Consider the following 13,811-nt stretch of genomic DNA (forward strand, 5'->3'; position numbering starts at 1 on the left):
GCCCCACCCACTCACTGAGCCCTCCCCCAGCCCGTCGCCTTTGTGCCTCGCCTACTCACTGAGCCCTCCTCCAGCTCCTCCCCTCTGTGCCCTGCCCACTCACTGCTGCTCCCCGATTTGCGCATGCGCATGTAGGCTGCTGCTCGGTAAGGGAGGGGCGGTTTCGCGACGGGAAAAGGGACGGGGAGAGTCAGCTGACAGGGTCCCGTGACAGTGTGGGAACCGACTGTGCTTGCGCATAGAAGGCGTTTCGCTGCCGGAGTGAAAATGGCGGCCTCCAGCGCGAGACTCTGAGAGGCTTTAGAGAAACGGGGCGCAGCAGCTGCAGCCTGGGCGCTGCGCTCGGCGACGGCAGCAGCTTCTGGGTCTGCCCGCCGCCGTTATCTTCAGCGCCGGCTGCGGCCGGGTGGCAGCCAGGCTGGGGGAGTCCGGGCAGCGCAGCTCTTCGGCCAGGTAAATCCCGCGGGGCTCAGCGCCTGCGTGGAGCAGCGGGATCCCGGGGTGTCCGGCCCGCGCCTGGCTCGCTCGGAGCCTGTGTGACTCCCGCTTGTCACACACTCACCGGCCATCCACCCCTTCCTGCCCCGGGGCGGCTGTCATACCCCCGCCTTGCCCCAGCACCTCACCCCCTCCTGCCCCATTTGGAGGGGGGTGGAATAGAGGAGGCTCATATACACCTCCTGCCTCGCCTGGAAGAGGATGGCACTGTGGGGGCTGTCATACACCTTGCGAAATCCTCTCTTTCTTCCTCCTTCCCTCCCCCCCGTCTGAAAGAGGCTGTGACACTTGCCAAAAACTCCTCCCCAACTTTCCTTTTCCCAGAGACGGTAACACACAGCAGAATCTGCTCCTCCTTGTGTTGACTGAATCAGTTTTATCCCCGAGGAGAGGAGTTAGTGGATGCTTGGCAAAATCTGCATTTTCTTCTTTGGGGGAGACTAATAACCACTCTTAGTGTTTATTTTTACCCTTCACCTCTTTTTCCCCCTCCCACCACTGCAAGATCAAAGTCTTTGGACACCATGGTGCACTCTAGAAATAACTTGAGGGTGGGTGACTTATTGGTGAGGGGGTCTCTGTTCTCAACAGGAAATTGGACTTCAGGCTTCAGCAGTAGCTCTGAAGAGGACAGGCTAGAGAAATGTATTTTAGTTCATATGATCTACCCAGAAATGTGCATTCTCCCTTCAATCCTGATGAGTTTGCATCCCTTCCTACATCAAATGTTCCAGGTCATTTGAAAGTTTGTTCAGCTTTTCCACTGTGAACTGTAGATGATGTTGGAGGGGGAGAACCTGCTCTTGCTCTTAGGAACTGTTGCTCTCAACTTTGGGGAAAGATTTGAGCTAGGGGATGTGAAATGATGGTAATTGAGACTAAATAAAATCTTCATACACAACTAAATCCTCCACCGTTTGAGGGAACTGAAAACACTGCTTGAAGATTAATCGGAAAGACATCTCCATTGTGCCCCTCTCCTCTTCCTTGCACACAAGTTAGACTTTTGCCAGAAAGGCTGAGAAGATAAAATTGAGTAAATGTTTCTCTTCTTACTGTTATTTAGTCTCATTTCTTGGTGTTAATGATTATCTCAGGAAGTCTCTTTTCCTGTTTCCCTTCTTCAGTCTTGTAAATCGTGAGCCTCTGCTTCAGTTTATTTTTAGGAAAGATTTAAGTTTTGGGGATGAATTGTTTGTTTCTGTTGGTGGTGGTATCTATGTTCAATATGAAATCTAGGGGGTGGGAGCATGAGTGATTCTGATTTCATCCATGAATTTCAAGTCGAGGGGATGTGAAGAGCTACTCCTCTCACTATCTTTTAAACCACTACTTAATTTAGTAGCAGCATTTTGCCAGTGCTCATTTCTAAAAAATAAAAAAAAATAGGCTATTTAAATGCTAAATTATACTGGGTTTTAGCCCAGATGAGTTCATTAACTTGAAGCTTGGTCTAATCTGTGTTTGTTGTAGGGGGCCAAATGCTAAACCATAACATCAGTAATACATTCGGGTGAACATTTAAACTTCTTTGATAAATCATATTCAACTTGCTGCAAATGGAAAGATAATGCTTAAAGATTCATAAACTAAACAATTTCTCTACCTAACCTATGAACATTTTTCCAAATTATTTTCTTTGTTCTCTTTGCTGCTACTCTCATTCTCCTTATATCTCCATAAAGCGGTTTTTTTTAAAAAACAATAAATCCTGTATGTATGTTTGACTGTTCCCTTTGAATGGTCTAGGATTATACTTTCCATGTACTTACTTGTCTCAGGGATTGAATCATTGAGTATCTTCTGAATGTTCAAACTCTTGGCATTTCAGGAACAGTTCTTCTTAATGGTCAAAATTTCAGATTTGACATAAGTGATATCAAACTAAGGAGATCTGATGAGTATCACTTCAAAAAAAATTCAGATCTTACTTTAGTAACTTCATTCATAAATTTTAATCAATACTCATCTATAAACCTTAATAACTTCAAATATGTACAAATGAATAACTTCATAGTAACAAAGGCTTAATTTATGTGGCCTACATAGATGTTAGTTAAAAGATCTGAAACATCATTTAAACAAATTTTGGAACATATCACTACAACTTAAATTAATAATGGAAAGTTTGCAACTCTATGCCTCCTTTTTAAATAAAAATAAAAAAATCCACACTAGTCTTCATCCTTCCCCAGGCAACTAAATTTGTAATATTAATTATTGAAAAATATCTATTTAAGATCATATTTTGATAGTTTGTTTGATAGTCTCGCCATTTTGTATCTAGTTTTCCTTTTTCCACACATGAATTATACCCCAAAATATTTTGATCTTGTTTCACGAATTTTTCGTGAAAGAATTTTGGGCTGCACCAGTAACTTTTAAAATCCACAGTATATAGCAGGGGTAGGCAACCTATGGCATGCGTTCCAAAGGCGGCATGCAAGCTGATTTTCAGTGGCACTCACACTGCCTGGGTCCTGGCCACCGGTCCAGGGAAGCTCTGCAATTTAATTTAATTTTAAATGAAGCTTCTTAAACATTTTAAAAACCTTATTTACTTTACATACAACAATAGTTTAGTTATATATTATAGACTTGTAGAAAGAGACCTTCTAAAACGTTAAAATGTATTACTTGCACGCAAAACCTTAAATTAGAGTGAATAAATGAAGACTCGGGCACACCACTTGTGAAAGGTTGCTGACCTGGTATACAGTAAGAGACAAGCAATATTGGATTTTCAAATAGTTGGGTTTATTTCTTTTTAAACATCAACTCATGAATGAAACAGGCTGCTGTTTTTAAAAACATGAAGTGGTAAAGGCTTGCCTGAGAGGTGCAGTGGAAGTATAGGTTTGTTTTACTTTTGAAAGTAAATAATTCAGCACAGTAGTGGGAGAAAGGAGTGTTGCACAAAGGGGAGTGGTAGCTAGGATGATACTTAAGAGACTTGGCTGAAATGAAGCTTGCTTTTAGACAAAACGGTTGAAATTTTCTGGTATTTCTTAAGAGACTCTGTGAAAAGGAAATTGTTACTTTTCAAAGTCTTGTCTCTTATAATTGTATAGAGGGAACCAACACCATTAAAAAGCAGAATGCTCAGTACAAAAAGCACTTTGTTTATATGACTTAAGCAGTATCTTCGAAAGGTGCCATAAACTGTTCGTTTGGATTTAGATCTTTAATGATCCTTGCAGGGTAGAGGATAGACTTAAGAGGTTCCAGCCCATGTCTGTTGACAAACATCTGTTTACCTGGAATGAACGTATAGTCTATCTGTATTTTGACTCTTCTAATTTAAAACTGAGTCAAGGATCAAGTATGCAGATCGTTTTAGAAAGCCTATTCCTATCCCCTCCCTCAGTCTCTTCACTTAAGCCTCTTTCCAGCTGGTCTCCATTGTCTACTCCATCCTCTGCTCAGTTTTGCTCCCTTCTTTTGTTACTCCTTTTAGGTAATCCCTTCCTATCTTCCCTTGTCTCCCACTGATGCCTTACAGTACACTTTATTAATTTCACCCCAATATTACATAATAAAAAATTGTTACACAAGTATGATACCTGCAAATCATCACCGTTGGCTTTGCTTGTATGTTGCCCTTTCCCCACCTTGTGTCTGGCTTGTGTATTTAGATTGTATACTCTTTTTGAAGAGCACCATCTTACTCTTTGGGGTCCTGCAGTGGTAGGCACTCTACAGTCTTAGTAGGCCCCTACTTGCTACTGTAATGTAAATACTAAACATGTCACTTTGAGATACAAAAGATTGAAATAGCATAGAAATAGGCTTTTGGGGAGTTAAAAAAAAATTGGTTTCACTGGTGGTTCAAATTTAGGCTCCAGTTCAAACGCATGAGTAACTTATGCTTGAGAACTCTTCCATTGAATTCAATGGAACTACTCATGAATGTGAAGTACTTATATTTGAGTGTTTGGAGGATCAGGGCCCTAGTTTCTAACCATGGTATTAGAGAAATGAGTTATCAGCAGACTTCCCTTTCTAAAATAAAAACCTAAACAAAGATCCCTTTCCAGTCTTGGCCAACACCTGATGGTGTCCAGTGTTGCAAAATTAAAATGGAACAGAAGGGTTAAAATTAGTGATGGTTTGTATAGGTGCAACCCACTGGTGAGTGTTTTATGTAAAAATCTTAAGGCAGGGAACATGCAACTTTTAAACTCATTAGACCCTTTGTAATAGATACATGACACTAGTATCTTATTAACTCAGTACTGTATGCAGTGCAAGGAAAATGCAAATCTCCCTTTTCCCAATATTTCATTCATTCTTACAATACTGTAACTGCAAAATATTGCTAAATAAACTTTCTTGGTCTTGTGGGAAGCTTGTGTAACTTCCATACAGTAGTTTATAAAACCTGGAGAGTGCTTTAGAAAATGCCTGTGGAAACAAGTGGAGTATTCCATACTTCACTTTAGTTGTTTTATTTTTGTTAGATGCCAAGTTGAAGATGGCGTAGGTGATAGCACTACTATTACATGCAACTGAGCTAGGTTTTCAGTAGTTTTCTGGCCTCCAACACTTAAACTGTGGTGGATAATTGTATGGATTACAGTGGTCCCTGACAGCACCTGTTCGGATCAGATCCCAGTTGTGCTTTAGGCACTGTAGAAACCTACTGAAAGAAAGTGTTAAAGACTGGCAACAATGAAGCTTTGCTTTTAGACAAAAAGTCTGAACATTTCTGGTATTAAGAGAATCTCTTGTCAGATTAAAACCTTTTTTGTAACTGACAAGATGCAACAGGTGAATGTAACTACTGGACGCAGGGGAGGGTGGATAAGATGAGCATGATCTTGCAGTGACTGTGTATGCGATATAGTGCACCCCTACTTAGCTGTTATCACCTATGCTTTGGTAAATTTGTCTGTCATGTACTCATATTGCCCCCATTATTATAGGACTGGTCTACACTAAAGCTGTAAGTTGACCTAAGTTACGCTACTTCAGTTACGTACGTTACAAAACTGAAGTCTACACTGTGCTGTGTTAAGGGGAGGCACTCTCCCGCCGACTTACCTTCCACCTCTCAGATTTAGCCATACGTATCTGAGCAACTCACAATCTTTAGAGTACCTTAGCCTTTCAGGTAGGGAAGGTACAGCTACAATTATTCCATATTCTCACTTGATGAGATCTGAGGGGCACGGAGAGTCTGCTTTCCAGAGAACTTGTCTAGTGACAGGAGTTACAGTTCCCCTTTCAGTTCTTGCTGAGTTGGTAGGAAGCTTAAAATTGGAAAATGAATTCTGGTCTTGTCAAAGAATCATAGAAAAGTAGAGCTGGAAGGGACCTGGAGTGGTCATCTAATCCATCCCCTTCTGCTGAGGCAGTGACAGGTATATTTAGACCATCCCTGGCAAGTGTTCAAAAGCTCCAGTGGCGTGGATTCCACAACCACCTTGGAAACCTGCTCAAGTGCTTAACTATCCGTAGGTTAGATATTAGGAAAAATTAACTGCTTCTAAATCTCCTTGCTGCAGACTACTGACAAGCACACAGTCCATATCAAGGCCAAATAAACTTATGTTGGAGGTTTTTTTCCTGAAGTACATATAACTTTTTACATCCAGAAAACAGTTGCTGTGGATGGCTATTGGATGGCTCCAAAAGACTGTTCTAGTATTTATGTGCAGAAAACCTTAGTAAAACCGCTAAGTATCCCAGTAGCAAACATTTGTGAGAGCAGTTTATGGCTGTGTTCGATATTTTCATTAAAATAATAAAAAAGAATCACATCAAAGTTGTAACATGCTGAAACAAAAGCCAAGAAAATCAAAATGATATATAACTCAGTCTTCAATTCACTAACTCAGTTCTCATTATCCTAACTTTTATTGGCTTGTGTCAATAGATGCTTGAATAAATAACTTAATACTTCTGGAGTAAATTGCCCATGGGCCATGTAACCTGAATATTTCTCTTAAAATGTGCTGTTTGGTAAGATTGAAAGAATGGATGTATGTAGCCAGAGGTGTATTAAACTAATGATTCATCTTCTCTTGAGCTAATTCATGGTTAGGAATATATCAATTTGATAAATGTCACTGAACTGCTTTAATATCAGTGGGAGCCGTGAAGAACTCCATAGATTTGAGATTTGTTCCCTAAACTAATATTCCAGCATAGATACTGTTCAGCCCTTGGATACTGTTTGATAGAGCTGATATTAGACTACTTCATGGTGTTGCATCTCAGATTTAGTGAAATATTTCCCACAGTTTAGTCTTGATTCTGCTCTTGATTTTAAGTACTTGCTTGTCTAAGGTAAATTAGAAATGTAAATAACATATCAAGTATATAGATACATGTTCATAGGTATGCATGTAGGCTTATAGGAATAGGACTTTGCCTGCCTTGCCCCTGCCCTGAGGAGCTTACAACCTAAATGATCAATAACACTGAGTGATGGCAAGAAAATTGTGAAGATGTGGGAAGGGAAATGTGAAGGCTAATATCTTGATTCTATCCAAATGGATAGAATAGAGAATGCCTAGTTCTCTGAAAAGTGGCCCTAAGAATTGCAAGAAATTCACAGATCTGCAGTGCTTAATCTTAACACTATTTCATACTAAGATATACATGCATAAAAAATACAGGCAAATCAGGCCTCATTATACTGGCACTTCAATTCAGGTGCATTTATTTTCCTATGCTTACCCATAAATAGGGCATGTATTACTTTTCATGACTCTGTAAATTCTCTTTTTGGAAGGTGTAACATTTTCAAAAGTGACCTAGGCTCCTAAGTCCCATTGACTTTCAATGAATTAAGATCTGAAGTCACTTGAAAATGGAATTTAGGCTTCTGAGTCATTTAAGTGCTTTTTTAAGGACGGTGCCCCAAATTCCTCATCAGGTTTGGGTCTGCATACCTAGTAATGATATGCCTTTTTTTCCATTCAGGAGTTCTAAAAATTTCCCAGTGTGGACCACACTTATGCAGAGATACCTTGACCTTCTATTCGTGATTGTGTAACATCCCTGTAATAATTGCTTCCTCAGAAAATAAATTCTTTCCTGATATTAAACTTTTTAGTTGTCTTCTAATGCCATTTATGATTGGGGGATTGTTGTGCTGACTTCACCTAGTTTACCTTGCAGTAAAACTAAAGTGCCTTGTCTTCATTGTATTTTTAGCTTGGAATAGCTCATGCATGTTAGTAACTTCCAGGTAAAATATACCTCTTTCCACAGTGAAGACATGGCCTTAGTGTCTCTAGTATCTTCTAGTGTTTAACTGCTATGATAGATGGCATAGGAAACCCAAAGTCTAGTTAGTTGTGGTAAGCTACTTTAAAACTTACTTTTAAATACTCAATATAAACTAAATGTTGTAAATACTATGTAATTAGATAGGTCGGTGATCATTAGATTTCTCTGATCTTGAGAGATTCTTCCTTCCTCAGTTTTTTCCATCAAATATGCTCAGTTAACAAGTAAAAATGCTGTCATTTTTGATCCAGACTAATCCTAGAATAGGAAAATAAAGCTGTTTCCTCCCCTTTAGTTCTGTCAGGGCTGTCAAGCAATTTAAAAAAAAAATTGTGATTAATCATGCAATTAATTGCAATGTAAATAATAGAATATCATTTTTATTTAAATAGTTTTGGATGTTTTCTACATTTTCAAATATATTGATTTCAATTACAACACAGCATACAAAGTGTACAGTGCTCATTTTATATTTTTATTACAAATATTTGCACTATAAAAAACAAAAGAAATAGTATTTTCCAATTCACCTAATACGAGCACTATAGTGCAATCTCTTTATCATGAAAGTTGAACTTGCAAATGTAGAATTATGTACAAAAAACCCCAGCATTCAAGAATAAAACAATGTAAAACTTTAAAGCCTACCAGTCCATTCAGTCCTATTTCTTGTTCAACCAGTCGCTCAGACAAACAAGTTTGTTTGTTTATATTTGCAGGCAATAATGCTGCCCACTTCTTGTTCACAATGTCACCTGAAAGTGAGAACAGGCGTTCTCATGGCACTGTTGTAGCCGGTGTCGCAAGATATTTACATGCCAGATGCACTAAAGATTCATATGTCCCTTCATACTTCAACCACCATTCCAGAGAACACGCGTCCATGCTGATGATGGGCTCTCCTCCAAAGCAGTGAGGACCGACACGTTCATTTTCATCATCTGAGTCAGATGCCACCAGCAGAAGGTTGATTTTCTTTTTTTGGTGGTTCAGGTTCTATAGTTTCCGCATCCGAGTGTTGCTCTTTTAAGACTTCTGAAAGCATGCTCCACACCTCATCCCTCTCAGATTTTGGAAGGCACCTCAGATTCTTAAACCTTGAGTCGAGTGCTGTTAGCTATCTTTAGAAATCTCACATTGGTATCTTTGCATTTTGTCAAATCTGCAGTGAAAGTGTTCTTAAAATGAACAATGTGCTGAGTAGTCATCCGAGACTGCTATAACATGAAATATATGGCAGACTGCTGGTAAAACAGAGCCGGAGACATACAATTCTCCCCCAAGGAGTCACAAATTTAATTAACACTTTTTTTTTTTTTTTTTTTTTTTTAAACGAGCATCATCAGCTCCAGAAGCATGTCCTCTGGAATGGTGGCCAAAGCATGAAGGGGCATATGAATGTTTAGCATATCTGGCACATAAATACCTTGCAGTGCTGGCTACAAAAGTCCCATGTGAACGTCCATTCTCACTTCCTGGCAGGGCTGCTGAGAGTGGGTTCAGGACCCGGTGAAAAATTTTTTTCGGGCCCCCTAGCAAGGGCGGACCGGCTAAACAGGGCCAACGAGAGTGGGGGGAAGCCGGGCCCCGGGCCCCTTTCTGGACTGCCGGGCCCCGGTAATTTGTACTGGCTCTTCCCCCCCCACCCGTCATCCCTGCTTTCTGGTGACATTGTAAATAAAAAGCGGGCAGCATTATCTCCTGTAAATGCAAACAAACTTGTTTGTTTTAGCGACTGGCTGAACAAGAAGTAGGACTGAGGGAACTTGTAGGCTCTAAAGTTTTGCATTGTTTTGTTTTTGAGTGCGGTTATGTAACAAAAAATCTACATTTGTAAGTTGGACTTTCACGATAGCGATTGCAGTGCTGTACTTGTATGAGGTGAATTGAAAAATACTACTTATTTTAATTTTTACCGTGCAAATATTTGTAATAAAAATATAACGTGAGCAATGTATACTTTGTATTCTGTGTTGTAATTAAAATTAATATATCTGAAAACGTAGAACAACTTCCAAAAATATTTAATGAATTTCAATTGGTATACTATTAAGTGATTAAAAAAGCAATTAATCACGATTAATTTTTTTGAGTTAATCGCATGAGTTAACTGCGATTAATAGACAGCCTTACTAATAATATTCTGGAACTTGGCTAAATTGTATTTATGAGCAGGAGCTGCTTATACTCTCATAGCTATATTGTGCAAAGGTAACCAGAGTGAAATTACCTTAGCCAGTTAAGAAAACAGATGTCATCTTTACCTAACATACTTGATTTTGTGTATTCTGAATCCTATCAGACAATAAAACTAAATTTGCTTCCTTCGTTGGGAAGTTATTAAAGTGGGGATTGTTTTGTGCACTGTCAGTGTGCGTACAGTAATACTAGTGTCTTTTAAGCAGATAGGAGTAATGCAATATTGGCTGCTCTTAGATCATTGCATGCTGGTAATAGGGAGGAGAAGAAATGAATACTTAGTACTCTGCACCCAGTGAATAGTTGAAAACCATATTCCTTCAAGTAGCTAAATCTGAGCAGTGGTCAAGTATCTCAGGAGGTCTTAAATTGCAAACAGACCCAAGTGAAAGATAAATGAATTTAATCCTTGTATCACATGTATTTTAGAGCATATTGGTCATTAGTGGTTGTATTTGGTCTTAATTAAGATCATAAGTATTAACATGAGATCTATTTTGTTTCAGGTCTGGGCACAAAATGAATATAATTAGGGAAAATAAAGATCTTGCTTGTTTCTACACAACAAAACATTCGTGGAGGGGAAAGTAAGTAGTTTTAAATCTATTACTTTGTCTCATGTCCATACAAAATACTGTCATGTGTAGTCAAAATAGCTATCTTATCCTGTTTCTGATCTCTAATTGTATACTCTCAAGTCTTTAAAAATGTTGTGGAGCTGAAGGCTCATGTTACTATAAAGTCTCTGCTCTGACTTAGGGTGACCAGATAGCAACTGTGAAAAAATGGGACAGGGGGTGGAGAGTAATAGGCACCAATATAAGAAAAAGTCGCCAAAAATGGGACTGTCCCTTTAAAAACGGGACATCTGGTCACTCTACTCTGACTGCCTCTTCAGAAGCCAGAACTACTACTGTTCAACCATCTGCTCAGCCTGCCTTCATCCACTTCTGTTCCAATTCTCTTCTCTCTACTGTAGGTTTCCCAGTTTTCAAGAAAACACCTCTGGGCTATGCTGTCTGATTGTCTTGGTTTCTGTTGCACTAGTGAGATTAAAAAAGTGACTAGTCAAAGTATTTTAAATTACATAAATGGAGATGTAATACATTTTCAAGCTAGTACCTGAATATTTAGAAACTGCTTTTTCATGAGTGTCGTTTTTTTTTTCCCCCCCCTCATTTCCCTTTTAATGGACGAGATCACTAATCTGTACTTCTTCTTGGACTGTATTGTTCTGCGTTAACTGCTGAACTACTAATGGAGATTATTTTGGGAACACCTGTTCTGATGCATTGTAGACAATCTTAAATCTTTTTCACTAGGTAATGTAAAAAACCTTCCACTACTGCTGACACAATAGTGGATCTGAACTGGTCTTAGTGAAGGTGGGAGACTTACCATGCATGTTGCTCCAGCATTTGTCTTCAATACCATAAGTTAAATATAAGTAAGTCTGAGTTGGATACTGTTGCCAGAGCTCGAGAGCAGCATATCCGTGTTTTAGGCACTGCTGCAGCTAAAGTAGTGTTGGCAATAGTGGCAAATCTTTGTAAAAATTCCCTAGTGTAGACAAGGCTTACTGTTCATTAGCCAAGCAGAGACATGGCAAATTTTCAGTGTATAATTTCCACGGTTCATCATGCTGTGACTGTTTGGATACTAAAGCAAAATGTAATGTTGTATTTGAGGTTTTGCAAATAGAAGTCACAATTCAAAGTACAATAGTCACTAACTTTGTTTACTGATTCTGGTTTTAAAATCAAACCTAACTTTACTTTAATTCAGTCTTTGGCATATAAGTTGCCTTGTCTAGTTTTAAAAGCAAATAATTATCCACTTAAGTGTGCTGCTTAGAATGCTACAGAGGGACTTTGTTTTAAGTGTTTGCTTTCTGGTACTTCAACCTAAAAACAAACCACCATACGCTGAGCTAAAGCTTTTTAAGATGATCATTCTAAAAATGCCATAAGACTACAGGGCCAAGCTGTCACTTGTATTGAACATACAATGGCTACATATTATCTGAGAAACTGTGGCATCCAGAAGTATCACTTCAGTGGTGACCTGAAGGAGAGGGACATAAGCCTCGGGCAAGTGCTTTTTTTCAACTTTCAACCCAAACCTGAACCGAGGTGACATGATGCATTTAGAGCATACAATTGAAGTGTGTGGGGGGGAAAAACATGAAAATAGCTTTTATTTATTCATTGCCCCATCTATCGCCTGGCACGATAAACTTAAATTTGGAGGCCTACACAAAAATAAAACTCAAATCCTGGGTTACCTCCTACTATGATGATTGACTTTCAACTTGGCAGTACTGTGAAGTAGAACGTATAGTGAAGTTACCTCCCTTGGTATTTCCTGACATCATCTGCAGTATTGCTGGCATATTTTTCAATCCAATGTTTGGAGTATAAATATTTCTGAAATTCTGCTCTACCTGATCTTAGAATGGGAATGAAACTCCGCTCTGTTAAACAGCATTCTTACCAGCAGCAAATCTTCCTGCACAGTTTGACTGTTTCATAGTGCGATAGAAGTTCTTTAGTGTGTTTGTGTGGGGACTGTTTGAATTGATCCAGCATTCAACTCTTACATGTAGTAGCATTCACTGTAGGATAGCATCTCTTTCATGCGCCTGCTTTCTGAATTCTTGGAGTACAGTGTACTCCTCCTTGTTGGGGACAGATACGGGGTTAGCCTGTAGACACATGCTTGAACAATGAATTGGGGCTGAAACCTGATCATTTTGGGTAATACTCCAGAATTCAGGATCAGTGTCGGCTCATTCCTCAGCAAAGGCTAGGAGCACTGGGACAAAAGTGACCCACCACTGCTTAACTGAAATAGCATCATGAATTCTTGGAAGAGGCCAAAGGAAGGACTGACAACCAAGAAATCTTGAAGTAAAACTTGTCAATATCGGACGGAGTTCTCTGTCTAACAACAATAAAACTCTAAAGCCTAGCAGTTCCACTCAGTCTGCTCTGGGCTACATTATTACTGCCTTGATGCAAGAACAAGGCTCTGCCTTTAGGCCTCTTTACAGTGGTGACTTATCTCTGAAATCATGATTATTGCTAGGAGGTAAACTCTCAATTAAAATCATCATGGACAAATTACTCAGACATCTTTTAAAAAGTACATATGTTGCCTCAGGGTAATAAGAACAAAAAAATGCTGAGCTTAATTAAAAACACACTATTAAAACAAATCTGCAATGAAATGGGCAAATGGACATACATGCTGTTGCGACAACAAATTTACCTGTAAATAAGTATTGGATTGCTGCGATGTCTTGTGTGGACAAGAATATTAAAAAAAAATTCTTTTTGACCTGACCTTTTTTTCCAAAGGTGCTGAACATTTGTAGTTCCTGTTGATGTCATTGACATCAAGGACACAAATGAGAACTGCAGGTGCTCAACACCTTTGCAAATCGTGCCACTTACTATATTAGGGTTACCATATTTAAAAAATAAAAAAAGAGGCCACTCCACGGGGCCCTGTCCCCGCCCTAACTCCCACTCCTCCCTCCCAGCCACGCGAAAAGGGCTGCCCCAGTGCTACCGGCTTCACGGTTTGCCAGGCAGCCCCCAGATCCTGCGCCCCTGGCCGGCGCTTCTTCAGCTGCGCTGGGGCCCGGGAGGAGAAGCACCCAGCCGGGGGCGCAGGGTCTGGAGGCTGCCCGGCAAACTGTGAAGCCGGTAGCGCTCAGGCTTCGGACAGCCCCCATGCCTCCAGACCCTGTGCCCCCAGCCGGGCACTTCCCCTCCCGGGCTCCGGCGGCTGTGCTCCTCCCCTGACGCTTAGGCTCTGTTTAAGAGCCGAGCTGCCCGAGCGCTACTGGCTTCGGGCAGCCCCCATGCCTC

General features: G+C 40.0%; 1 protein-coding gene across 4 annotated transcripts in view; it reads left to right on the top strand.

The window, feature by feature from the left end:
- Positions 1-238: 238 nt before the first annotated feature.
- The window catches only part of LOC113409688 (dnaJ homolog subfamily C member 13), a 101,990-nt gene continuing 88,417 nt past the window's right edge, over positions 239-13,811 (top strand). For all 4 annotated transcript variants that reach the window (XR_003899993.1, XM_026663860.2, XM_026663862.2 and 1 more), the window contains exons 1-2: positions 239-453; positions 10,443-10,523. Coding sequence is in view for 3 of the 4 variants with exons in the window: in XM_026663860.2 (XP_026519645.1) it covers positions 10,456-10,523 (68 nt within the window). In the remaining variant the exon portion in view is untranslated. The remainder of the gene's footprint in view (positions 454-10,442; positions 10,524-13,811) is intronic.

Source organism: Terrapene carolina, unplaced genomic scaffold (genome assembly GCF_002925995.2).
Source record: "Terrapene carolina triunguis isolate 2854851 unplaced genomic scaffold, T_m_triunguis-2.0 Scaffold34021, whole genome shotgun sequence".
In the NCBI taxonomy this organism is placed as follows: Eukaryota; Metazoa; Chordata; order Testudines; family Emydidae; genus Terrapene; species Terrapene triunguis.